At 38.3% G+C, this 27,717-nt stretch overlaps 1 protein-coding gene across 1 annotated transcript in view; it reads right to left on the bottom strand.

Moving 5' to 3' along the window:
• Positions 1-14,740: 14,740 nt before the first annotated feature.
• Positions 14,741-27,717, bottom strand: part of P2RY8 (P2Y receptor family member 8) — a 92,705-nt gene continuing 79,728 nt past the window's right edge. The window contains exon 2 of the mRNA XM_072614498.1: positions 14,741-25,127. Within this exon, the coding sequence (XP_072470599.1) occupies positions 23,990-25,063 (1,074 nt within the window). The 5' untranslated portion in view covers positions 25,064-25,127 and the 3' untranslated portion in view covers positions 14,741-23,989. The remainder of the gene's footprint in view (positions 25,128-27,717) is intronic.

The following is a 27,717-nucleotide window of genomic DNA, read 5'->3' as shown; positions in this document are numbered from 1 at the left end:
AGAGACAGCCAAATGACCCTTTTATTAATCATCTGCTACCCATAATTAATAAAATGATTGTTAATTACCCAGAAACTATGTCTCTCAAACTTTTTATACATAACACAAGAATGTCATTTTGGATACCAGTGGGAAAATAAGGTGATCTAACAATCTTCAGACCCTTTGAAACTGGTAAGGTGATTCCCTGGTTAGATTTGAAGAGTTATGGGGACTTACTTATACCAGGTTGAAGCTAAGGTCTCTCCATTCCTCCTATGCAGATTCTTTTGGGAGGTAGGGTGGTAAGCAATGGATTTCAGTTTCTAGAAAAGCTTTTTGTTTGATTGAGACTTCTTCTTACTTAGTCAAAGCTCAAGTTTGCTGGGATGATTTTTGCCACCCACTCAGCTTGTCTAGTTTTTTCCTTGATCTAGTTTTCTACTTTTTATTTTATTTTTTTAAAGATGAGGCAGTCTGGAAGTGTCATTTTCCTCATTTTTACCTTTTCTTTTTGCATTATTTACCTTGACATTCTTATTGGCCTTTTGTTCCTCCAAATGAATTTTATTATTATTTTGTAAAGGTGTCTAGAGCATCTGTTATTCAATTTTACTAATATATCACTAAGTAGTGCCACGTTAGTAGTGTTGTCAATTTTATTATATTGGCATAGCTCAGCCATGAATAAAGAATATCAGGAAGACCTGAGTTTAAATCCAACCACAAACTCTTACTAGGTGCGTGATGCTGGACAAGTAACTTAACCTCTCCTCAGTTTCCTCATCTATAAAATGGGGATGATAATACCACATGCTTCCCAGGGCTATTGTAGCAAATGAGATAATAATTGTAAAACACTTAGCACAGTGCTGATCACATAGTTGTGAGATATAAATGTTAATTATTATCCTCCTCATTATTATCATTACTAAATTTGTTCTTTGTTTCTTTAAGAATCATTTTGGAATTTTATCTATATTGGTAGTGACTATCCTTTGGAAGACTGATTTCAAGATAACTGGGGCATTTTGTAGTTATTTTGAATGGGACTTCCCTCTTTCTCATTTTTTCCTGGATTTTGTCATTATTGTTTAGAATTGCTATTGATTTTTGTGAGTTTATTTTTTAACATAGAAATTTACTGAAGATATGAGTCATCACTTCATTTCTTTGTTGTTCTGCTAGAGTTTTCTAAGTTAATTGTCACATTAACAACAAACAAGGATGATTTTAATTCCTCATAATTCTGTAAGGTAGTTGGTATTATTATCTTCATTTTACAGTTAGGGAAACTGAGATAAACAGAGGCTAAGTAACTTGCTTGTGGTCACACAGTTAATAAGTGTCTCAGGGTGGATTTGAACTCAGACCTTCCTAATTCCAGGTCCAGCACTTTATCCATTGTGCCATCTAGTTGCTTTATAGTTCATACACTTGCAAGCATCTCTACCATAGTTATAAACAACTATTATAGCTTCTAGAAATGGGAAGAGATAAATCCCATCCCACTTCTCCTTTACGTATTCTGGAAGAAGGCACAAGGGAAAATGTAACAAGGAAGCCTGAATAATGAAAATGAGAGTGTATACCTGATGCCCTCACTTTTATAGAATTTTGAGTGAAGTGGTCGCTTAGACCATGGCCTTGAGTCTGAGTTACTGGGAACCAATTACTCTTGTCTAGTATATTTAAACATCTAACATAGAAGACTTTAGCCACAGGGATTTAGGGTGGCCTGTGCATAGTAGGGATGGATATTTAAATAAATATGATCTGAGATCTGGCCTACCCCATTTTCCAAGGGAGACTTAAGTTTCTATCTTTCTGGGAAGTAGGAGGACCATAGGCAGGGCTTGTTCCTACATTGCAGTGACATAAAATTGCATCTATTTAATACACATCAGAAACTTTCAATCTAGGATGGCAATGCTCTTTTGGGAATTTCATATAAAAATTACTTTCCTTTGTTGATACAAAAGAGACAGTAGCAGTTTACTCTTGGTGAGCTTAGCCCTTTTCTTCCAGATGCTTATTATACAAATTACATGATTGTCTATTCATGGGTAGAGAGCAAATATATTTATCAAAAATAAATAGACAAATAATAGGGAAATTATACATTAGATTAGAGGAAAAAACACAAAAGGGAGAATCTATGACAGAAGCAAGATAAAGATCTCAGTTCAACTTAAGAAACAAGAATCTCACTCAAAAAGTCTATACTTAGCTGTCTTTGAAGGGAGCAGGCATTAGGAGTCAAAGGACATGATGGAGGGCTGTTTTTTCTCACATCTTTATGGCCCAGGGGAGATTTCTCATCAACAGTTCAAAGTTCATACCTTACCTTCCCATTTTCTCAGTCTCTCTAAAATTTCCTAATGAGAGATATGCATATGTCCTGAGAGACAGGTCTCCCAAGAAACCAGGACTCCCATCCTCCTGTTCATGTGTAGCATCACAGGGCTGTCCTTCAGGGAACTTCCAAAGTTCACCTGAGGTAAGAGATTACAACTATTTTTTTTCCTGGACAAACCTTTTTAATGGTTGGCTTGAGTGTTTATTGGGCAGTACCACTTGTGTCCAAACAAAACGTATCAATTAATTATTAGCTTGGTGATTTTGGCAAGTCACTTAACCTCTACAATCAATAGTGACCTTGCTCATAAAGTTGGATAATATTTATTTAAACTCAATTATTATGAGCACTTTGTAGCTATAAAGGGACGTACTTATACATTTTATAATTCTTTCTGCTATAGGGGAGACATGATTATGGGAACATATTGCTCTATTATGAAGCACCTCCCATGAAGTTAGGCATAGACCCTAGAGGCTTCATTCTCTGATCTCAGGACATATACTTTGGAATGATGCACAATACCTTATTGGTCCCTGCGATTTTCAGGGGATAGATCTGGCAAAGACAATAGGCCATCGAATCAGACACAGTCATCTCCATAGAAAGACTCCACCCCTCTTTCATTTTTGAACATTTACTTTGAGACTCTGTTGGCTTTCCTTGGACTTTCCACAGTGTGCATGCATATGCACGTGTGTGCGTGCGTGTGTGCATGTGTGCAATTTTCTCCCTCCTCCCACCAGCATTGGTGGCTATATCACCTTGTAATGGTTGTATGTGCTCACCTAGTTGGGACTCTGACTAGACCTCAAGTTCATAGTTACCTTTTCTGCCTTTGTGATTCTTCCCTGAGAACAGGGCCATAACAAGTGATCAGAAATTCTGAGAAATGTAAACTTCTATCATTAGTGCTATAACCTTATAGTGCTTTAACCGTATAAGTTAAAGTGTTCTTGGGATTCTGAGTTGGTGCCAGCAGCAGGTGCTTCCAGTAAATATTCCACTTCTCTTAGGGGAAATAAACATTTAGATGATCATTCTAAACTTGAGAAGACTTGCTGTCCAAGAGATCAAGTCTTGTGGATTACTTGAATAATGAAGGTCTGAGGTAAAAGTCAAATGTTTGTTCAACAGTCCCTTGGTCTTTGCCTTTCAGAGATACCATCATGATACTGATGGCTTATTGTTTTACGTCTGAACTATTTATTAATTGTGCCTATGAGTCATTTACATTTTTAAGCATTTTGCTCATGGCAGAGAAAATCGCTATTACACTTGATATCTAATTTATATGCTGAGTATCTTTTTGGAGAGGTATTAATCTCTTTAGTAATACACTCAAGCCAGATTAGCTGAAATACTGGGGGAGTATCAAACTTTTAGCCAAGATGGTGGTGGAGAAGGAAGCAATACACTCTAGGTCTCTCCCACAACTATTTCAGCAAAGGTTTAGGAAAAGTGCCAGACCAAATCTTGATTAAGGAACAAAAAAGAACAATCATTGTGAGGCATTTTTGTAGCCCAAGTTGGTATAGACAGACATACATATCTGTGGACACTGGGGACAGGGTCTAGAGGTGCACAGTATTTTATGTGGGGACTCAGCTGATGCCTGTGGCAGTGCATCAGGGCAAGAAGAGGTTCCAGATTTAGCACAGATGTACCTAACACTAGGCAAGGAGAAGGAGCAACAGGCAGCTCTGTTGTTCATATTCCAAAACTAGGTCCCAGATACAGTGTGGATTGAGGAGGGTATCTGTACCTAGAGGTAATGTACCAAGGTAAGGAAAATTCAAGATCCCAAGGCTGTATACTGAACAAGGATTAGGAACAGAAGTGAGCAGCAACTATGGGAGTCTGATACCAGTGTGGGGTCTTGACTTGAACACCTGGCCCAGAATGAAGCAAAAGCACAGTAACAAGGGTAGGGTGCTCAGACCAAGGAGAAGTCTACAATTTTCTCAGTCTGAACTGGCAGAACCTGATATCTAACTGACAGCAGATGCCTTGTGTCATGTTTTTGAAGTCATTTCAATATCCTGTGATTTTTCTTGACTTATCAGAAGTCATTAAATTCAACACTGTTAGTTAATGCTGGCTCAGGGGTCTCCTCCCCACATGTAGCTCTAGCTGTGGGCTCAGGTGAAGCCCACATTCAGTCTTGAGGGAAGCCTGACCTCAAAAAAGGGAGTCAGGTTTTTTTTTTTTTGTTTTTATTTTTAAATACTCTCTACTCATTGCTCCCATTACAGAGTTCTGAATAAATTCGATGCAAGCAAGTTCAGACATGGTTCATGTCTAGGTATCATTAAAATAGATTAGTAGAGCCTCTTCTAGAGAGATAATCATGCCAACAAGTAATGATGAAAAGATCCTTCCCCCTGCTTCAGAGTATAAGATATGGGTTCCCAAAGTGGGTGATACTTTCGCTAGGGGGTGCTGGAATGATGGAAGAGGTAGTAGCCTTGAGTGCAATTGGGGGGCATTAAATAAAAATAAGGGGGTGGTAGAAACATAAGGAAAGAAGAGAAGATAATAAAAATTTTGAAAAACTGTTGGTACATGTTTTATCTGTTGTGTAACAGAGCTAAAGTCATAGTGATTACATTACTTTACAAATAAACACACAAAATGCAATTTATAACAGAGCAGTGGTCAAGTTTGCTGACAGGTCTTAACAAGCAAGTGTTGGCCTGTGAGCATATTGCACCTTGTGAGGAAGTCTAGCATGCATCAGCAGGAATATGTGCATGAAATGACTTGTTTACAATACTATACTATACTGTTACATGACACAAAATTGTGTCATGAAAATTTCAATGCATGAATAAATTATTAAATTTAAGTCATTTAAAGATTATATATTTTTTGAAATGACACATCTTTCAAACAAAACCCCAAATCATTAAAAAGTTAAAGAATGTAGATTTCCAAGGGAGCAATGAGTAATATTTTTTAAAAAAGGGGCAGTAAGTCAAATAATTTTGGGAAGCTCTGTAAGGTATTTCCTCTACCACTCTCTCTCTCTCTCTCTCTCTCTCTCTCTCTCTCTCTCTCTCTCTCTCTCTCTCTCACTCTCTCTCACACACACACACACAAAATGCTTAAAATAGAAGACTTATAAGTGTGCAATAACAAATATTTAAAAATGAAAAATAAGCTCACTTATTTTATTTTCTAGTCACAAGGAGGTGTGAGATATCTCTTTGCCATGTGTTTAAGATATATGTGTGCCTTATCATCCTTATGCCTTAAGGATGAGCCCATTTGTCTCATGGATCTCTGTGCACTTGTGGGAGAGTGTGCCCCCAGCTTTTGGGGAAATGTTTTGTAACAAATGTTCTTACTATATTACCTTAGCATATACACTTTAGTAAAAGCTAAACGATGTCAACTGACTGAAAGGAAACATAGTAGATTGGGGCTTTTGAGCCCTCAAGGTAAATCTTAGAACCCTTTCCAGAGGTGTAGTAATTACCCTCAAGAAATCTAAACTTACCAGATCTAATGGGAGTTGGGAAAGTAGCTCCAAAGTGGGGGTGGGTGGGGCTAGACCTATACTTGGAGGAGGCAAGGGAAGATGTTTTTGAAATAAAACTTAAAAAAAAGTTTACTTTTAAAAATTAGAACAGTGATACTTAATTCTAGTACTTTTCCTCTGTTTATTATTTTCAATTTATACTGTACATAGCTTGTTTGTAGGGAGTTATTTGCATGTTTTCTTCCTCATTAGACTGAACTCCTTGAGAGCAGGGACTGTTTTTTGCCATTTTTTGTATCCACAGTACTTAGACACAGTAATATAAGTAGTAGGGTTTTACTAAACGTTTACTGACTGATGAATGGTCATTAATTATAGCACATCTTTCCACTACAGAATAGAGAATGGTTAGTGACCTTCAACTCAGAACAGCAATAAACATTAAAGGTACTGAAAGTCGGTCTCTTTGATTTTCATTACGTACATAAGGAAGAAGTTGCCTTTTCAGTGTGAAATTATGTTTAGCAGCTTTCAGGATGGATTTGTTCATTTAGAAGAAAGAATTTGCCTTATCTTTGGTTGATCTGAACTATTCTGGCATCTGTATCATCCCTTTGCCAAATCTCAGTATGAAAATACAGAACAGGAGTCAATGTCACCCACACAGAATCCAGACATTTCATTTTAGCAGACTCTTTCACCCTTCTCACCTCTTGTCCTCCTTCTAGCAAACCTTTGCTCAGAATTGCTAACAGGTGCAGAAATGGTCTGATTTGAGTATTACCTAATTGTCCTTCTATTTCTCATCTCCCAGGAAGGAATAGATGACAATGTAATATCCCATATGCCAAATTGGAGAAGTAAGATGATCTAATAGCCTTTGAAAATCTATAAACTAAATATTCATTCATGAGAAATCAAGATTGGTACGTTCACTTTAGAATCTGGGATTCAGTTAGTTTATTTGGATACTTTTCAGTAAGGTCATCAAAGTTTGCAATAAAGTCCATTTATTGTAGCTATCAGAAACCAGGACTTCAAATTTTTTTTATGTCTTTTTTTCTTCCTTCCTTCTTTCCTTCCTTCCTTCCTTCCTTCCTTCCTTCCTTCCTTCCTTCCTTCCTTCCTTCCTTCCTTCCTTCCCCCCCTTTTTAAAAGCAATTGGGGTTAAGTGGCTTGCCTAGGATCACACAGTTAATAAGTGTCTGAGGTTGGATTTGAACTTAGGTCCCTCCTGATTCCAGGACTGGTGCTCTGTCCACTGCACCACTTAGTTGTCCCTCTTTTTTTACTTATGTTTATTTTTTATTTCAAAATACTTTTAATACTAATAAAATTTTGATTAGGTCAGACTTTGCATATTAGATGAAAATACTAAAAGTCTCTACATGAGAGACTTGAAGGTCTAAGAACCAGAGATTTTAAATTACAAATCTGAATCGTTTCTCCCAGAATCAACACCTGGGAATCTGTTGGAAAAGCATGACAGTGAATTTCTAGGTCTTATGCTTCAAACAAAGTAAATGTTCAATCAGAATAGTACAAGCTATCCATAGGATGAAGCAAGCTTTCTGAGATGGCAATTTGTGATTAGTTACCTGACAATCCTATCTGAACTGTCATTTCATGACCTTTGCTCAGACTTCTGTCATGACCTAGCTTTGTAGATGGGTAGACATTTCATTCCATGTGTACAGGTATGGAAATACACACACATACACACACACATACACACACACACAATGTATTTCTGGGATGGAAATGTTTTCCTTCAAAGTTAGCATCATCGAATATAGTGGAGTAGAAAGACACTCTAGCGCTTCCCCCACAGCCCACAAAATACCTGTAAAAAATGACTCTCAACAAATTCTTGAGCAGCAGAAGCCACAGAACAACAGAGTGAAAAAGATTTCCAGCCAGACGTAACCTGGAAGGCTGACAGGAAAGGTCTATCCCATGGGACATTGAGTGGAGGGGAGCCCAGCCCTGGCCACTGGTCATAGGGAGGAATAAGACTGGAACAGACCTCTGGGGCAGAATCCCTAGCAAGGAGGGTCCCAGATCCCTCAACCCACAAGTGACAGAAAAAGCTTCAAAGGTCAGTGTTGAAGGGCTTTCTCAGCTGGGTGAGAAGGAATCCCCCTAGCATTGGTCCCAGGTCGGTGTAGAGGGGGCGGCAGCAGCAGCAGCAAGCAGCGGGTACTGTGGCCACGAAAGCAGCTTGGGTTCATTGTCTAGACAGCTTAGCTTAAGGCCTCTGGGGTAATTGAGCCCCAGGTCTGAATCTCAGCCTTGAGCATGGTCCTGGGGGAGGAGGAGCACTAGGACCCTCTTCTTGACAAAGGATTCAGAAATCAAGTAACTGGCTGGAAAAATGGACATTTTTCCCCCCCTGAAAAGGAAAAAAAATAACACCATAGAAGTTTACTTTCTTGGTGAACAGGTATCTTCTTTCATTCTTTTGGATGAGGAAGAACAATGCATACTGTCAGAGGAAGTCAAGGCTTCTGCCTCCAGTACCTCCAAAGAGAATATGAAATGGACTCAGGCTATAGAAGAACTTGAAAAAGTGAGTCAGAAGCTTACTAAAAGAGAACCAAAAAAATGCTGAGGAAAATAACACCTTTAAAAGTAGGCTAACTCAATTGAAAAAAAGAGGTCCAAAAAGTCAATGAAGAGAAGAAGAGTTTAATAAGCAGAATTAGCCAAATGGAAAAGGAGGTTCAAAAGCTCACTAAACAAAGTAGTTCTTTAAAAATGAGAATGGAGTTCAGGGAAACTAATGACTATATGATAAACCAAGAAGTCACAAAACAAAGCCAAAAGATTGAAAAAATGGAATAATGTGAAATATCTCATTGGAAAAACAACTGATCTGGAAAACAGATCCAGGGGAGACAATTTAAAAATTATGGGACTACCTGAAAGGCATGATCAAAAAAGGAGACTAGACATCGTCTTTCATGAAATTATCAAGGAAAACTGCCCTGATATTCTTGAACCAGAGGGCAAAATAAATCTTGAAAGAATCCACTGGTCACCTCCTAAAAGAGACCCCAAAAGAGAAGCTTCTAGGAATATTGTGGCCAAATTTCAGATTTCCCAGGTCAAGGAGAAGATATTGCAAGCAGCTAAAAAGAAATAATTTGAGTATTGTGGAAATGCAATCAGGATAACACAGGATCTGGCAGCTTCTACATTAAGGGATTGAAGGGCTTGGAATAAGATATTCTAGAAATCAAAAGAACTGGGATTAAAACCAAGAATCACCTACCCAGCAAAATTGAGTATAATGCTTCAAGGGAAAATATGGTCATTCAATGATATAGAGGACTTTCAAGCATTCATGATGAAAAGACCAGAATTGAAGAGAAAATTTGACTTTCAAACATAAGAATCAAGGGAAGCATGAAAAGGCAAACAGGAAAGAGAATCATAAAGGACTTTGTAAAGCTGAATTGTTTATATTCCTACATGGAAAGATAATATTTGTAACTTTTGAGACTTTTCTTAGTATTTGGGTAGATGGAGGGATTATATACACACACACATACAAACATATAGACAGAGAGTACAGGTTGAGTTGAATCAGAAGAGATGATATCCATAAAAAAATAAAATAAAATTAAGGGGTGAGAGAGAAAAATATTGGGAGGAGAAAGGGAGAAATGGAATGGGGTAGACTATCACTCATAAAAGAGATAAGAAAAATCTTTTTTCTATGGAGGAGAAAAGGGAGGAGATGAGAGAGGAAAAGTGAAGCTTACTCTCTTCACATATGACTTAAGGAGGGAATAACATGTTCACTAAATTCGGTATGAAAATCTGTCTTACACTACAGGAAAGTAGGGGAGAAGGGGACAAGTGGGGTGAGGGGGATGATAGAAGAAAGAGCAAATGAATACTTTTGGGAAGGGACAAGGACAAATGAGAGAATAGAAAGAAGGGGGGGAACAAGGTAGGATGGAGAACAATATAGTTAGTCTTATACAACGTGACTATTATGGAAGTCTTTTGCAAAACTACACATATATAGCCTATGTTGAATTGCTTACCTTCTCAGTGGGGATGGGTGGGGAGGGAGGGAGAGACGTTGGAATTCAAAGTATTAGAAACAAATGTTGAGAATTGTTATCGCATATAACCGGGAAATAAGAAATATAGCTAATGGGGTATAGAAATTTATCATGCCCTACAAGAAAAGAGAGAAGATGGTGATAAGGGAAGGGTGGAGTGTGATAGAAGGGAGAGCACATTGAAGGAAGGGGTAATCAGAATGCAAGGTGTTATGGGGTGGGGGGAGAGGAGAAATGGGGAGAAAAACTGGAACTCAAAATTTTGTGGAAATGAATGTCAAAATTTAAAAATAAATAAATAAAGCTATTAAAAAAGTTAGTGTCATTCACATTCAAGGAAGTGTCATCCATAAACTGTTCTACATAGTAAGAAAACAACTGGCTGAAAAGTGAATTAGGATTATGCAAAAACAAACAAACAGAGAACCCCAAAACAAAAATACAAAGTAAAACATCTCAATTATTAATTTAATTCATTGTCCTTTTCTTTCCTCCAAGCCTTATTTTTTTCAGGGTGGGGTAGGGTGGAGGGGAAGTTAGTGTAATAATTAATCACTCAATCAATATTTATTAAGCACCTACTATTTCAAGCACTTTACTAAACTCTGGAGATACAAAAAGAGTGAAAATAGCTCACTCTCAAGGAGCTCACAGTTTACTGGGGAGACGAAATACAAACAACGCAAGCTATGACTGGATAAAAAGGAAATATTTAACAAAGATGTGGCATGGGAATTAAGAGGGCTTGTGGAAGGAATGAGCATGTTCCAGGAATGGAGGACAATCAGAGAAAATGCCCAGAGATGAAAGATAAGAGTGTTTGTTTGTGGAATGACTAGGAGGCCAGTGTCACTGGATCAAGGAGTATGTGCTGGGCAGTAAGGTATGAGAAGATGAGAAAGATAGGGAGGGACTAGGGGATGGAGAATTTTGAATGCCAAACACATACTCTAGCCTAATCCTCCCAACGTCTCCTTTAACACTGGCAGGTTGGGACCCTAAAGCAAAATAACCTCTTCTCCCTTTGGGTTGCTAGGCTACTCAAGGTGCTGGAAGGGCTGGTTTTCTAGTTTCTATAGCTCACAAGCACCCACTAATATGTTTCCTCTCATGATTATCAGTCGATACTGATTAGCTAGTCGCATAATTTGTTTTTAGAAACAGATATTTTCATAACAGCTGGCACAAAACATCCCACAAACTGGAGATATCTTCTCTGATTAAACACAGAGTCCAGGAGAAAGTGAGCTCATGTGGGGCAAAGGTAAGGAAATTTAGTTCCTGGAAAATTTCATTGCTGGGATTCTATTCTCCCCTTTGCTGGCCCTCAAAATATTCCTTAGATATGGTATGGCTTTCTGCTGAGATCCTTGTAGAGTCCTGAAGATGCCTTTCCTTGGTGTGTCTAATTGATTCTTGGTACCTGATGCAGACATTGCCACCAGTTGCTGCTTTTCCCAGGATGTTTCAGGGATGCCAATGAGAAGGCTAAATCCTCTAATCCTCTGAAATTCACAAAGTCATCCTCTGGTCAAGCAGAGGAGAGGAGACCATTCTACTCATCCCCAACACTCAAAGTCCACCAACTGATGCTTCTCAGTGGCTTGACTGGAATGGCTTTTCTCCTCTAAGTAGCCAGACACTTAAATTCTGGGTTCCAAATTGGCTTGATAATCTTATAAAAGAGCCACAGGAGATAAACAAGTGTCCTTAGCCAATATCTCCTGTGAGGCATCATTTCATTTCGTTTAATGGCTTTCAAGAGCTGCTCATACTTTTTATAATGCCCTTAATGGGAAGGAAGAGTGATTAGCGGGTGTCTTTCTGTAAAAAAAATTTTCTTACTTAGTTAAGGTAGTTATTTTAAGTGGGGTGGGGTAACTGATTCAATTAATCCCTAGTAATACTACTTACTTATTACAGTCTATTCATATATTCTTTGGTTATGCAGTTGAACATAAGCTCTTTGAGAACAGGGACTATTTCATTTATGTCTTTGTGCCTACAATACCTAACACTTAATGAATACTTTAAAATACTTGTTGAATTGAACTGAATAATAAGCTCAGTCTTGCTGGGGATGAAATATTCATTAGCAAAAAAAATTCCAATAAGCATTTATTAAGCACCTACTATGTACCTGGTGCTGTGTGAAGTGTTGGGGATAAAATTAATAAAAAGAAAGACAGCTCTTACCCTCAAGGAGCTTAGACTCTAAAGAGGGAGATAACATACAAAGGGAAGCTGAAAGGGGGAAGGAACACCAGCATGTACCAGGCATGGGGGTACTACGTTCCATGGAGCTGAAACCAAGCAAGGCAGTAGACACAAAACTGAGTAAACAAAAGCAGAATAGAAATACAAAGAAATTCTTGGGAAAATGTTGACCAGAGTCAGTTTCTCAACAGGATTTCTCTTTTTAGGATTCCATTTTGTAATGTTTTATGACTATGTAATAGATGAATAAAAAACCATTATCCTAAATTTGAGTATGTTTTGTTTGCATATAAATAATGGACTTGATTATGTCATATACATGCCCTTCATAAATTTCGGAGATCCTTATCCCAACTTGCACTGTCCCTGAAGGTGAGGCCAGCTACAGCTCCCCTTAGGGCTCTAGGGGCAGGTCTAAGGAATTATCCTTATCTGAGTCATCAGCTCAAGTCCCCATTCCAGTGTCAGTGTCAATCACAAGTTAGTATCTCTCTTAGCATTCATATCCTCCAGTGATTAGCATTTAGGTTTCATTAAACCACTTAACATCCATTAGTTTTTGCAAAGGGATAGTTACTAATAATACATAGCCAGAACACACATAACAAACCATTCTCCCCAATACCTGGGGCTATATTCTGTGACCAGATATTCATCAGGATGACTGGGGCAGCTAGGTGGTGCAGTGATGGAGCACTAGTTCAGGAGTTAGGGGGATCTGAGTTCAAATCTCACCTCAGACTCTTGACACTCACTAGCTGTGTGATCTTGGGCAAGTCACTTAACCCCAACTGACTCATTCTGGGTCATCTCCAGTCATCCTCATGAATATTTGGTCACTGGATTTAGATGGCTCTGGAGGAGACATGAGACTAGTGACCTGCACAGCTCTCCCTCACTCAAAACAAAGTCAAGTGCAAGTCATGTCATTATTTCTTTGATGGCATGGTCTTCTTTGGCAGCGAAGGATGAACATACACATATGGAGATGACTGGGTTTATTAGCCAGTATCCTTTTCCTCCTTACATAATTAAATGCCTGTGAGATTAAGTACATTAGTTTTGTGTTTTTTTGGAGGGTCGGGGGGAGCTGGGGAGAGGTGAGGAAACATTGTTTATAATGGATTGTGGATATTCCTGGCACTTTCATTCTCTAAACACCCTAGGAGGTAAAGGTAGATAACTTTAGCCTCTTGAGTATTTCAGAATATTATGTAAGGTTTCATTTTCCTAATTGTGTTAGCTTTGATGAATAGTAGAATTAGATATAGTCATTATGTTTTCTCTGTAGTCAGAGTTACCATCTCTCTCTCTTTTCCCTCCCTTATTTCCCCCAATTCAAGATATGAAACCTTGGCAATCTGGTGAGGGGCACATTGATCTTGACTTGGTACCTTTCTGAACTTTAGTTTGGATTTTCTGTCCAGGAGGTTGGAAGGAGTGGGGCACGGTACACTGAGACTGAGAGAGCTATAACTTCCCTTCCCCTTCTCGCCTGCCTCCTCCTTCCTAGAGAAAGGAAGTTGTGGTTCTAGAGCAGGTAGGAAGAAGCCAAGGGAAAGCAGAGTTAGAGGACAGAGGTAAGATGTACATGCTGTACTATGAAATAGTCACAAGTGAGACAGAATCTAATTGACCTCAATGCTTCTTCTTCCTCTATCTCCCAAGGACTTAGGGAGGAAATCTCTGCCAATTTTAAAAACTTGTCATAGTTTCTTTTTCATATTCCCTTTTACTGGCTGGCAGGAAAGTAGTAGGAAAAAGATAGGTAGTCCAAATGATTCCTGCAGTTTGTTGAATGAAAGTATGTTGCAATTTATGTGTTTTTCTGCTAATCTTTTCAATAAATCAAATCATATGGCCATTTATGAGTGTCATATTAAACCCTATGAAAAGAGATTCTGAAAGAAGAAAGAATGAAATCTCAGAATGAGGCTTGAAGAGCAAAAATTAGAAAATTTCTTATTTTTTGGAACTTGGGGGTATATTTCAAATCACACATCTAGACCTCTCTAGAACCTGGGAGTCAGCTGTGGCCTCATAAATCTCACTGTCAGCTAAGGAAAGCCTCAGCCCAGAGGGTGCACATAGGTTGTCTGAACACCATCTGGTGGCCAAATGTTATACTACACTTAGCTGGTTAATACAGAAGACACTGCTCTCAATGGCAAGAAACTGGGGAAGAACCAGGTGTGGGTGGATGTTCCTTTGGCAGCTTGAATACTTTCATTTCTAGCACCCACCATCCACACCAGCTAATCATTTTTAATGTTTGAGAGTTTATATGTATATTACATATAACATATAAAATTTATATATATAATATAACATAATGATAAATAATATATATAAAATATGTATATATTATTTTTGTGCATATATTAAAATTATAAATATCTGAATGATTTGCCAAATGTGAGGAAATAATACTTTTTAATGTAACACCCTATGGAGTCCAGGGTCTTGAATCATTACTGAAAGGACAAAAGCAAACTGAATAGAGCATTTCTCAAAATAATAGGACCACAGCGCTATAGTGTTAGACTCTACAACTTGAAGAGGAACATCAAATTAAGATATTACTACAAATAGGGTGCTAATTATTTATGCTGAGATATAGAAGTATACTCTTAATTAATGAAGATTTATTAGCATTTTGATTGAAACTTTATATAGCTTTGTACAATATATATATGAACATATATAGATATATGCATACCGGTATGTATATACATATCAACACAAAACCACATATGCACACATGTGTAAATATACATGCACACACATAAATTATATGTAGACATATATGTATACATATGTACACACATATACAGCTTCAGATAATGTGCTGTTCTGTATTGGTAGAAGGTATTTCTTTTTTTCCCTTAACTTATTTGTTTTCAAGAATCACTTCCATATCTTTCAAATTTTCCCCCCTCCCTTCAGTCTCCCTTCCAAGACAGCATGCAATTTTAGATAGGTTCTATACATACATTCTTTTTAAACACATTTTCACATTAGTCATATTGCATAGAAGAATTAAAACAAATGGGAGAAACCATGAGAAAAACCAAAACATAACAAAAGAGCAAATAGTCTCCTTCATTCTGCCTTCCAACTCTTTATTTCTTTCTCTGGATGTGGATGGCATTTTGCATCGAGTCCTTTGGAAATGTTTTAGGTCCTTGCATTGTTGTGAAGGGCTAAGTCTATTAGAAATGCTAGACTTAAACTTGACCTATAAGTTCCTCATGCCCTTGAAATCGCAGGGCCCATCTCAGTCTTGGTTCTTATCTTAAATCTCTTACTACAGGCATGTATGTAGTAGCAGAAAGTCAGACTTTTTCAATATATTAATTTTAACTAAACTGTTTTGTAACCTCTTTTGTTATTTTGTGTTATAAAAGATCATTTTGTGCGATGTGGAGGGTGGAGAGATAACATTAGGAAATGTAGATTACATAAAAAGAAAAGATAATTTTTTGAAAAATTTAGAAAAAAGATGAATTTTTGGAGATGACAAAGCAGGCTAATAATAGAAAAGGAGGAGAAATTTTGTGTCTGTCACTAAAGCTAGAGATCATATTCTTACCTTATATACAGAAAGGGATATGCAATTATCCCTTCCACATTGTGTGGGGGTGTTTACAGTACCTTGTTGTAAAATTTGGCTGTATAATACTATATATGTATACATATCTATTTTATGCATTTCTAAAATTTTTCTGTGTTCTGTTGGCCTTTGTGTGTCATTGTATTGTAAATGTAGTTTTGCTTATTATTAATGTAGTTTTGCTTCTTAATGGGAAGATCTTTCCCATCCATTAATAGGCCCATGTGACCTGCTTAAGTCACATGGAAGCTTGAATGGCAAGAGTCAAGTCACATGGAGCAGCAAGGGTGGAGCTAGAGCAGAGCTGAGAGGAAGTTAGTCATTGGAGCAGTCAGAACTGAAGGAGGCAGGAAAGCCCGAAGCTGTCTGTGAGTGAGAGAAGGGCATTTTGTTTAATTAAGCTGGTTTGTGGCAAGCCTGGCAGAGGAAGGCTTGGGGCTGGTGTTGCCCTCTGCATTGTTATTGTGTATAGATTTCTTTGTTACTATGATGGATTTAGCTTTCTGGTGTTGGGATTTGGCTTTCTGGTATCTGAATAAATTTTTTTTCTTTTGCCTCCTATATGGAGAGTCTCTTATACTTTGCGATTCTGAATTACACCAGTGTTTTCATGGCTGCCATAAGCACTGTGAATATCATGTTAGCTCTATAGTCATGTGCAGCTTCTGCAAATCTTCCCCCAAATTCCCATTTAATTTTCTATGCTGATTGATGACATACTGAAACCTCAGTAGGGAAAGTCATGATGTGGATGAGATGACTGTATACACATTTTCATAAAGATAACATTTATTCATTTAGAGACAAAAGTTATTATTATTTATTATGTTTGGAACACAGAAGGTCCAGAGGGCAGAATCATAATAAAGGCAAGGTCTTTGCTTCAAGGCAATAACATAACATTGTATGTGTGTGTGTGTGTGTGTGTGTGTGTGTGTGTGTGTGTGTGTGTAATCCCTCCACCTACCCAAATACTGAGAAAAGTCTCAAGAGTTACAAATATTATCTTTCCATGTAGGAATATAAACAGGGGGCCATCCTTCCCATATCTTTGGGATTTCACCAATTGGCTCCCTTACCTAGCCCCACCCATAAGATCCACTGGTCATGTCACCCTTCTCCTGGAGTCTGCCTTGTCCCTTAATTCAAGCAGAGGCACAGGAAAAATTCTCTGCACCCTTCCCCAGGTGAATGAACTCACATTGGATACTCCCATGCACTTGTTCTGACATCCTTATCCCCTGCTCTTTTTGCTCTAGGTTAAAGGATTCCTAGTTATAGTTCAGTCAAAGTGCTGCAAAAATTTCTAGTTTATCAAATCACCTGGTTCTGTCTATTCATGAGGAAGTCCAAATACTGTTATGTACCTTATATGTATGAGCTGATGGTCTCCATCTCCCTCCCTTCCTCCATCCTCTATACCCCAGGGTTTAGAACAACTTCTACAAAGCTAAAAACCCAAAACTTGTAATGTTGCACCATTCCAGAGACTGGCATTTTTTCACTATTTCTGTCCATGAATAATGGAGTATCAGATCTTGTTTTCTGGGGTTAAATTTTGAGGGTAAATAAATATGATTATAGCAGAATAGCAGCTTAGATGCTTAGAACCGTACATCCAGAACTGGAAGAGACCTTGGAGATCATGTAGCTCAACCCCCTCATTTTGAAAAATTTAATTAATTTGTTTTCAGTTTTCAACAATCACTTCCTTAAGTCTTAAATTTCCTACCCCTCCTTCTCTTGTCCCTCCCTGAGATGACATGCAATCTTATATGGTCTCTACATAACATTCTTATTAAACACATTTTCACATGAGTCATATTGCATAGAAGAATTAAAACGAATGGGAGAAACCATGAGAAAAACAAAACATAGCAAAAAAAGAAAATGGTCTGCTTCATTCTGCATTCCAATTCCATAGTTCTTCCTCTGAATATGGATGGCATTTTGCCCCAAGAGTCCTTTGCGAATGTTTTAGATCCTTGCATTGCTGTGAAGGGCTAAGTCTATCAGAAACAGTCCTCGCACACTGTGGCTGTTACTGTGTATAAAGTTCTCCTGGTTCTGCTCATTTCATTCAGTATCAGTTCATATAAGTCTTTCCATCTGAAGTCCGACTGTTCATCACTTCTTATAGCACAATAATATTCCATTACATTCATATACCACAACTTGTTCAATCATTTCCTAATTGATGGGCATTCGTTCAATTTCCAGTTCTTGGCTACCACAAAAGGAACTGCTATAAATATTTTTGTACATGTGAGACCCTTCCCCATTTTTATGATCTCTTTGTTAATCCCCTCATTTTACATATAAGGAACTGAGACCCTGAGAAAAGACTTGCCCAAGATCATCTAAATGCAAAAGCACAGAGGTGGAATTCCAACCTAGGTCTTCTGACTCTAAATTCCATGTGTTTTGGAAGCTAAGTGGCTGAGTGGACACAACACAGGATCTGAAATCAGGAAAACCTGAATTCAAATCTGCATTCACAGTTGCTAGCTGTGAGACTCTGGACGAGTCACTTAACCTCTGTTTTTTTCCTCAACTGTAAAATTTGGATAATAGTAGCATCTACCTTCCAAAATTGTTGTGAGGATCAAGCAAGATAATATTTGTAAGGTGCCTGACACATAGTAGGTGCTTAATAAATACTTGTTTCCTCGCTCTTTCCCTGTCATCACACTGCCCAATTTCAGTTTTACCAAAGTCATATTTTCTTCTTAGTCTCATTTATTCATTGGAAAATTGAATAATATATTTTTAATTATCTCAGAGGACTGCTTTGAAGATTGACTAATGAAAATGGTAAGAAACACCTTAGAAATACATAAAAAGCCTGATTTTTCCTGTGGCCAAGATCTTTGCCTGATTGTAAGATATTAACAAAGGATTGAAATAATACAATTTTAGAGCTAGGAAGAGAATTTAGAGATGATCTACATGCAATGTTTTTATCATATGAAGGACATGAGGCTCAGGGAAGTCAAATAACTGTCGAAGGTTACAGAGCAAATCTTTAACACTTTTATAGACTACTAAGTTACTGTCAAATAGATTCCTGTAGTCAGTAAAATTTCCCTAGTGATTTTCTAAAATTCTTTAATTACGAATGTAACAATACATAAACATTCCAAGATACAAAGTACAAAAACGTGATTGCATGAAGTCATGAACATGTTACATGGCTTATTTTTTTAAAGTATGTTAAATTGAGTAAGATAATATGATGAGGGGAAGGGATGACAGGTGGATGGTCAGATTGCTCTACTGACACCCTAGCTATATCAAGAGAAAACAAACAAACAGAAAGAAGCAAACAATTGTATCAGGTATACCGCCTATGGAGAAATTTTAGGAGGAATGTATGGGAGTTGCACAAGACTAGCAAGTTTGGTTGGGTTGTGGTATGCATTGTTAGAAGGAACACTGGAATTAAAATGGAAAATCTGAATAAGATCTGACTAAGATAGTAACAAAGTTAGTCTAGTTGCATCCTCGAACATTTAAAAAAAATTAATACTGTTCTTTGCTTCTTGTTTATCTCTATCACTACCCACTAACTCATCCTCCCCTCATGCAAGTAAATTGAAAGAGCTAATAAGAATGTACCAACTCAGTACCCAACTCATTAATAGTGAAGGATTTGAGCAAAGGTCAAAATTTATCTCTAGCTAATATTTATAATAATGGTTAATGTTTACAAAATACTATTTGTAAATTTTCAATTGTCAGCATTGCTGTTATTGTGGGAAGATAAAATGGGAGAATGTTTGGATAGGATAGGATAAGAATAGGATAGGATAGGATAGGATAAGGGCTTGCAAAATAAAAGCAAAAAACTTCTGTGAATTCTAGAACCAACATAGAATCCATGGTGCCTTTAGAAGTTTAGCAATACAAGACTGTAGCCTATGAAGCTAACCATTCACCATCCAAATCTATACAGAGATTCTGGTTTAACTGAGAAATAGAGTTTTCAGGGTCCTCTACATTATCAGGTATGACTTCTTGTCACAAAATTACCAAGCAAATGGCCATGATTAGCTCTTTCATGATTAGCTGAGATTTAGAATTGGGTAATACGTTGCAAGGTGATAAAGAAAGGGTAGACTATTTACCTTGGGCATAGGCTTCTATAACTTCAACATTGTTGACAGAATATTCTAAAGTTCTAAATTTTAATGTTTAAGCAAATATGATATTATTTGAAGAAAAGAAAGTGAAAACAGAGCCTGGGCTCTGTGAGAGCAGGTATTGTTCAGTTTTTGTCACTGTATCCCTACTTAGAGAACTCTTTCCCTCCCAGTTTGATTTGCTTATTTTTTTCTTTTGCTCATTAAAGGGGTCGTTCCCTGATTCCTTCTTAAAGAGACCTATTCACTGAATGGCCATTGCCTCACTCTAAGTAAGTACCTGAATAGACCAAGGTCTCCCATTGCATCCTGGGCCTTCTCTAGTCATCCTGATGAAAATCTCATCACCAGATCCAGAGGGCTCAGAAGGGGAAAGTGAGGCTGGTAACCTTGCACAGCCCTCCCTCATTTAAAACAAAGTCAAGTGCAAGTCATGTCATCATTTCTCTTATGTCATGGTCTTCAGAAATAAAGGATGAGCACAGACAGAGCAGTGCCAGCCACAGAGTAGAGACTTAAATGAATGAATTGCCTTCAATTGATGTAGAACCTCCTGTTTTTATGAAACACTTGATCTCATTCAATCCTCACAGCCCTGTGAAGAAGTCAGAACAGGTATTTATTATTCCCATTTTTCAGATGAGGTGCTATAACCAGCTAAAGTCACAAGTGTGGGGCCAGGACTAGAATCTGTGCTTTCTCATTTCATCCCAGTTCTCTTTTTATTACATCAGAGGAAAAGACTACAATAATTTTTCAGTTGATTCTGTACCAACTTCTTTAAAGAGAGACATAGAATATATATACATATATATACATAGATATTTACCTATCTACATATGACGTCTATATATCTACATGCACAAAATAAAAAGACAAATCCATATAGTCAGATATATACATCTATACAGATATAGATATACCAACATCAATATAGATATCTGTACGGATATATATATATCTGTCTTTCTACTTATTTTTCTGTCTCCTGCATTGGGGTGGTAGATACATTGTTGAAAGCAGAACATGCAGAACATCTGTATTTCTCAACCACCTCAGACCTCTTGTTGAAGAAATGAAACTCTGGAAACTTTTGCAGGGTAGGGCTCCCATTTTGCCAAATTACCTGATGCAAGGCCTAGGGCCAATTCTGGCTAAGCAAGCAGGCCTTCAACAACTGGCTAAAGACAAAACTGCATTTGCCCACTCTCTCCACCTCCCACCCCTCCTTTACCCTCTCCCTCCCTTCCATAGTTCAGAAGTTGTTTACGCTTGTCTTTTGGTTCTCTACACCGGGCCTTCTGCATGAACACTCAAAGGGAACAGAATGAATGCCGGCTGGAGTGGATAACACACAGTTAACATTAGCATTTCAAATAAAGGAACAGGATGTAAAGCAAAAAGTCTTTTCTTCTGGTCCCAGGGCCAGTCTACAGTGGCTCTGGTCATACCAATGTTTGTCCAATCGTATTTTGTGTTCAGAACAGGTGACATCTATTTTATGCAATTTTTTGCTGGTTGGGTGGGTATGCTTCCCCTTTTCCTCACCATCTCCTCTCCCAAGCACATATACACACCTGGCATCCTTTTTTATTTGCACAGTCTACCTTCAGGTCATGCAGTTTTTCTTCTGTGAGTTGTAAACCAGGTGAAGGTTTCTTTTGCTAAGACATTCATCAAAACCATCAGTATAGTATCTCGGTACCAAAACAACTTTGCATTTTGCTCTCCTCTCATCCTCAGAGGTATAAACTTGGAATTCTAGCAGCAAGGACAAGTTTATTGTCCCTGATCTTGGTTGAGAAGCTGATCTTGGACAACCCACAGATGTTAGGTTCTTGGGTTTGGCAATGTGACATAGAGTGATTCTCCTTGTTCTGTTCCAATGCAGTAATGGCAAAAAGAACCACAAGAGGGACATGAGAGAGATGCTGTAGGTGGAAGGTTGTAGCCCCATAACTAAAGAAGGAAGGGAAATTGGTCTTAGTTCAGAATGAGCAGTAGCACCTTTTGATATCGGCTCACTGGGACAGAGATGGAGTTGCCCTGATCTAATTGTGACTCTGTTTCCAAAAACTCTTTTCTCAGCCCCCATGCAATGCCACATTTTCATGTTGTACTGGTATAAGGTCAAGATCAACAAAACATTCTCTTGCACTGATAAACCCAACCATATGTCATGAAAAATAGATTAACATTTGGAAATGTTGGCACATCTCAGTTTATTGGTGCCCCTGTGTGATGACTAGTCCTTATAACAATTCACAAACTTCAGATAAAGGGTAGTCTGCAGAGCAGAAGAAGGACCACAATCTAGCTATAAAACAGACTATTAGTAGCCTCAGAGAACTTTGAGGACACGCATTTCATTTTACAGATGAGGAAACTCTTTTGGTGGATAGGGTTCCCATTCAGACAAATGCTTTAATACAAGGTATACCCTCTCTGAGAGTCAATTCTGGACAAACAAGCAGAGCTTTCATAGTTAGCTCATCATGAATGTGTACCCTGCAACTCCTCCAAAGTTATATATTAAGCCAATGGTGTATTTGGGACTAGAATCCAGGTTTTTCTGACCAGTGTCCCTTGTCCAGTGTCCCTTGCCTCCCAGTATTATAGTTATCTGATCCCAGCTTCAATCCATTTCCTTCTCTCCCTTCCACTCCTACAGTGGAAAAATCCTTGGGGTGGAGGAAGATCTGTGAGTTTACTCACTAACAGTTCTATATGCAAATGAAACCACAGGTCTAATTCCTCCCCTTCTCCACCATTTCCCTCCTCTTTTTTATGCCCTTTAGTTTTTGATGCCATTTTAGTAGAGCTTGTACCGTGTATGCTTCCAACTCTAGAGCTTGGCAAACAGAGGGTGAACTGATCCCTTTGCCTCACCCATAGGCTATCATCCTTTCTCCTCTCCCCCACCCCCCACCTCTCATTGCCCACCTAAACCACATTAACTTTCAACGAGGTCAACTTGGTTCATCTCTGCATTATTATTTAGCTAAATGTCACAAGTTGGCAACTCTCAGAAAGAGGAAGACTTAGATATAGAAAGACATATGTCAGGAAATTTAAACCACATCAAAGGGCCCAGTAGCACCCAAAGAGCCTGATTTTACCATTGGGCATATGTGACTGAGAACTGTCAGATCTAGTGACAGGAGGCTGCTCTAAGGGCAACTTTGTTAATGCTGATCCAATGCAGTTAGAATGATGCACCTGATACCACATTGTATACTTGGAGTTATCATATAGCTTTCTCTTGTTTTCTCATAGAGGATGTGTCATATGCAAAACAAGGAACTGTCAAACCTCATGTTCTTCCATGGCCGCAGAAATTAACCACAGCAAAGACAATATGCGTCAGCTCTTGGTGAACGCCCGCCATTGATTGCTCATGACTTGGAACACAGCATTGCTTGTGTGGTAGCTTGGTTTTTAGGGATGATTGGGTCTGGTCAATACCTTTACCACTCAAAAAAAAAATGCCTACTCATCCATATCCCTCCACTGTGACCTGGTTAGTCTTTTTTATCAGGAAACATCACCAAATGACAAATGGCAAGGAAAAAACTGGCCACATAAGCACACAAAGTCATATGATCATAGCTTTAGAGCTGGAAGGATGTTGGAGGTCTTGTAGTCTGACATTGTCATGCCTAGGACAGGGTCTGGAGGGGAGGGTATGTCAGGGTGCATCAAGGGCTATGAGCACAGTCCTGCTGAAGGAGAATCTGTAGTTGAGACGGAGGTAGGAGAGTAGCTGAATCTGTATGAAAGCATTCTTCTTTCCCTCTCTAGGTTAAGAAGTATTTAATTTCTGACTTCTTACCCAGAGAAACAACCTGATTATTTCTCACTGCTTTGTTTTTTCCTTTCATTCCTTTTAGGAATCTGCATCCTTGAAGCCCAAAGGTATTCTGCGCCTGATGTAACAGGAAGCATTCCCACTTTAGCTCAAGTTTTAGCCACCTTCTCAAGAAAGGAATTCTACTGGCTCCAGCGACAAGAGAGGAATCCTCAAGCCTTTTTCAAACCTGCAAAAGATGGACTTTTTACCTTTATTCCTTCAAGTCTCTCATGGGAATCAGCTTTGCCCTTCTGGCTCACATGCCACCATTAAAGCAAGCTTTCCTGCCTTTGTAAACAGGCCCTGCTGCCTCCAGCTGACCCTTCCCCCTGTCCGCTTGACATTGAACGGGCTGACAGTGTCCTGGCAGAGAATAAACTTTCCCTTCTGCCCTCTGAGCTATCACTGAAGAGCACATTTTTACCTAGGAACTTCCTTAATTTCTGATGAAATTCTTTGGAGGCAAAGTAGTAAATGAAGGGATCCAAGCAGTTGTTGAGGCAGCTGAGACAGAGGGTAAGCTTATAGATGTGGTAGTAGCTCTTGTTGAAATATAGGCGACTGACCATGTGCACTAGGAACACAAAGTTGTTAGGTGCAAAACAGGTGACAAAGGCAAGGAGGACAATGCCAGCAAGATAGATGGACCGGCTTTTCTGCCCATTCCCATACCTTCCAGAAGTACGGATCAGCTTGAGGATGGTGGCAGTGTAGCAGACCACAGTCACAATGAAAGGAATAAGGAAGAGGACAATAAACAAAGTGAAGAGGAAGATGGCCCACATCGCAAGGCTAGGAAGCATATTCCACTTGAGGACATCAAAGCAGGTAATGATCTTCAGGGCTTTGACTTCATATGTCAGGTCTGTGATAGCCAAGGGGGACAGGGCTATCAGTAAAAGGAGCCATATGCCCACGCAAGCCAAAACTGCATATCTCTTCCTTCTCCACCTGGTAGACGTCAATGGGTATACAACGCCCAGGAACCTCTCTACGCTGATGCAGGTCATGGTCAGTATGGAGGAGTACATGTTGGTGTAGAAGACAACTGTCACCAGGTTACAGAGGAACTTCCCAAAGGTCCAGTTGTTGCTGTTGAGGTGATAGGTGATCTGAAAAGGGAGTGCTACGGTCAACATGAGGTCGGTGATGCAAAGGTTGATCATAAAAATGACAGAAGGTGATTTGGGTTTGGTTTGGCACAGCACCCAGAGAGAAAAGAGATTCCCAGGGATGCTGATGAGGGCCACCAGGGAGTACACTATTGGGAGGGTCACAGCAATGGTTGGGTTCCTAAGCATCAATATTGTCTCGTTATCTAGCTGGGATATGTTGCTATTCATAATTCACAAGATTGTGGACCTCTCAACACCAGAGGGAGCATATCCTGAATGTTCAGTTGAATGTCTAAAAGGAAAAAAACAAAAACAAAACAGAAATAATCAGAAGCACATTGAAAAAATGCATAGTGAATTTGAGCCTGATTTATTTCAATTTTTTATTAGCATATATGTAGCACTTTAGAGTTTGCAAAGAACTTTGTATTATCTCATTTTATCTTCACAACAAGTCTAGCAAGTAGGTGCTATTATTATCCTCATTTGACAGATAAAGAAACTAAGGTGGTCAGAAGCTAGATTTGAACTCAGGTCTTTCTAACTCCAGTTCCAGATCTTTATCTTTGGTTTCCTAGCTATTGATTCAGAATTATCTTTGTTAATGTTTTTATGTGCATAAAATAAAATATATAGGATAACAAAGGAAAGCAATTATATTTCTTTTTCAATTATATTGAAATGTTATCAAAATATTAAAAAACAAAAGTTCATGGACTCCCGTGCAGGTTAAGTACCTTTGCTCTAAAATTATATATTATAGAATAGGTGCTGATCTGTATTGATAAAGGGAGTTTTTTATACCAATGATAAAATATATTTTTTTGGGGGGGAAGGGGTGAAAGTAATCAGTACCATTGTGTGTTCATCCTTTGTTGCCAAAGAAGACCATACCATCAGAGAAATAATGACATAACTTGCACTTGACTTTGTTTTTTGAATGAGGGAGGGCTGTGCAGGTCACCAGCCTCACTTTTCCTCCAGAGCCATCTGGATCCAGTGGCCAGATGTTCATCAGGATGACTGGAGATGACCTAAGATGATGCAGTTGGGGTTAAATGACTTGCCCAAGGTCACACAGCTAGTGAGTGGCAAGTGTCTGAAGTGAGATTTGAACTCAGGTTCTCCTGACTCTTGCACTGGTGCTCTATCCACTGCACCACCTAGCTGCCCCTAATTAGTACCATTACTAAGCCCGTAACTGGCTTAAACCTTTTGCAAAACTGGGAAGTAGTGTGTGAAATACTCCCTTACTTTCCTCAATCTCCTTCCCATTTATAGGTAATCCCTGTTGCCAACCCACAAGTACCCAGACTTCCCCACTGCTGTTCTTCATGAAGACTGCCCTCCTTGGTAGTATTTCATGCATCAGATATGATTCCTCTTCCTAAGGATCTTGCGCTCTGTTTAGAGAGAACTATACACATAAAAAACTTCCCTAGCAATGTTAGATAGTTTTCAGTAGTAAGACAGAAATTTGAGCTAGTGCTTGAAGTAGGATTTAGTTAAATGGAAAAGAAAGAAGGCATTCTATATAGGAGGATGGAGAATCCATTGGGATTTTGTTAGATAGTTTTCAGTAGTAAGACAGAAATTTGAGCTAGTGCTTGAAGTAGGATTTAGTTAAATGGAAAAGAAAGAAGGCATTCTATATAGGAGGATGGAGAATCCATTGGGATTTTTAAAATAGTATTTTCCCCCCAATTACATGTCAAGACAATTTTTAGCATTAATTTTTACAAGATTTTCAGTTCCAAATGTTTCTCCTTCCCTTCTTCCCTCTCCTCCCCTCTTCTTAAAGTGGTAGACAATTTGATATAGGTTATACATGTGCTATCATGCAAAATATATTTCCATATTAGTCGTAATTGTGAAAGAAGGAACAGATCAAAAGGCAAAAAAACAAAAATACCAAAAAGAACAAAGTGAAAAAACTGTACTTTGATCTTCATTCAGAGTCCCTCAGTTCTTTATCTGGAAGTGGATAGCATTTTCCTTCATGAGTCCTTTGTACTTGTTTTGGATCACTGTGTTGAGTCATTCATAGTTGGTTGATCATCATCACACAATGTTGCTGATACTGTGTACAATGTTTTCCTAGTTCTGATCATTTCACTTTGCATCAGTTCATATGTCTTTCCAAGTTTCCTTTCCTGAAATCTGCCTGTTTATCATTTCTTATTGCACAATAGTATTCCATTATATTCATATACCTAAGCTTGTTCAGCCATTGTCCAGTTGATGGGCCTCCCCTCAATTTCCAATATTTTGCCATTATGGAAAGGGCTGCTATAAATATTTTTGCACATATAGGTCCTTTTGTATGACCTCTTTGGTATACAGACCTACTAATAGTATTGCTAGATCAAAGGGTATGCACAGTTTGGTTGACCTTTAGGCATAGTTCCAAATTGCTCTCCAGAATGGTTGGATCAATTCACAACTCTATTAAAGATGCATTCGTGTCTCAGTTTTCCCACATTCACTCCTACATTGATCATTTTGCTTTTTTGTCATATTAACCAACCTGATAGGTATGAGATGGTACCTCTGAGTTGTTTTAATTTGCATTTTTCTAATCAATGGTGATTTAGAGCACTTCTTCATATACCTATAGAAAGTTTTGATTTCTTCATCTGCAAACTGCCTGTTCATGTCCTTTGACCCATCAATTGGGGAATGGCTTGTACTCTTATATATTTGACTCAGTTCTCTATATATTTGAGAAATGAGGCTTTTATCATAGACATTTGCTGTAAAGATTGCTTCCTATCTTTCTGCTTTTCTTATAACCTTGATTGCATTGATTTTGTTTATGCAAAAGCCTTTTAATTTAATATAATTAAAATCATCTATTTTACATTTCATAATGCTTTCTATCT

Source organism: Notamacropus eugenii, chromosome 5 (assembly GCF_028372415.1).
Source record: "Notamacropus eugenii isolate mMacEug1 chromosome 5, mMacEug1.pri_v2, whole genome shotgun sequence".
Classification (NCBI taxonomy): domain Eukaryota; kingdom Metazoa; phylum Chordata; class Mammalia; order Diprotodontia; family Macropodidae; genus Notamacropus; species Notamacropus eugenii.
Note: the sequence above shows the minus strand (reverse complement) of the source record. Positions and strands in the feature narration are given on the sequence as shown.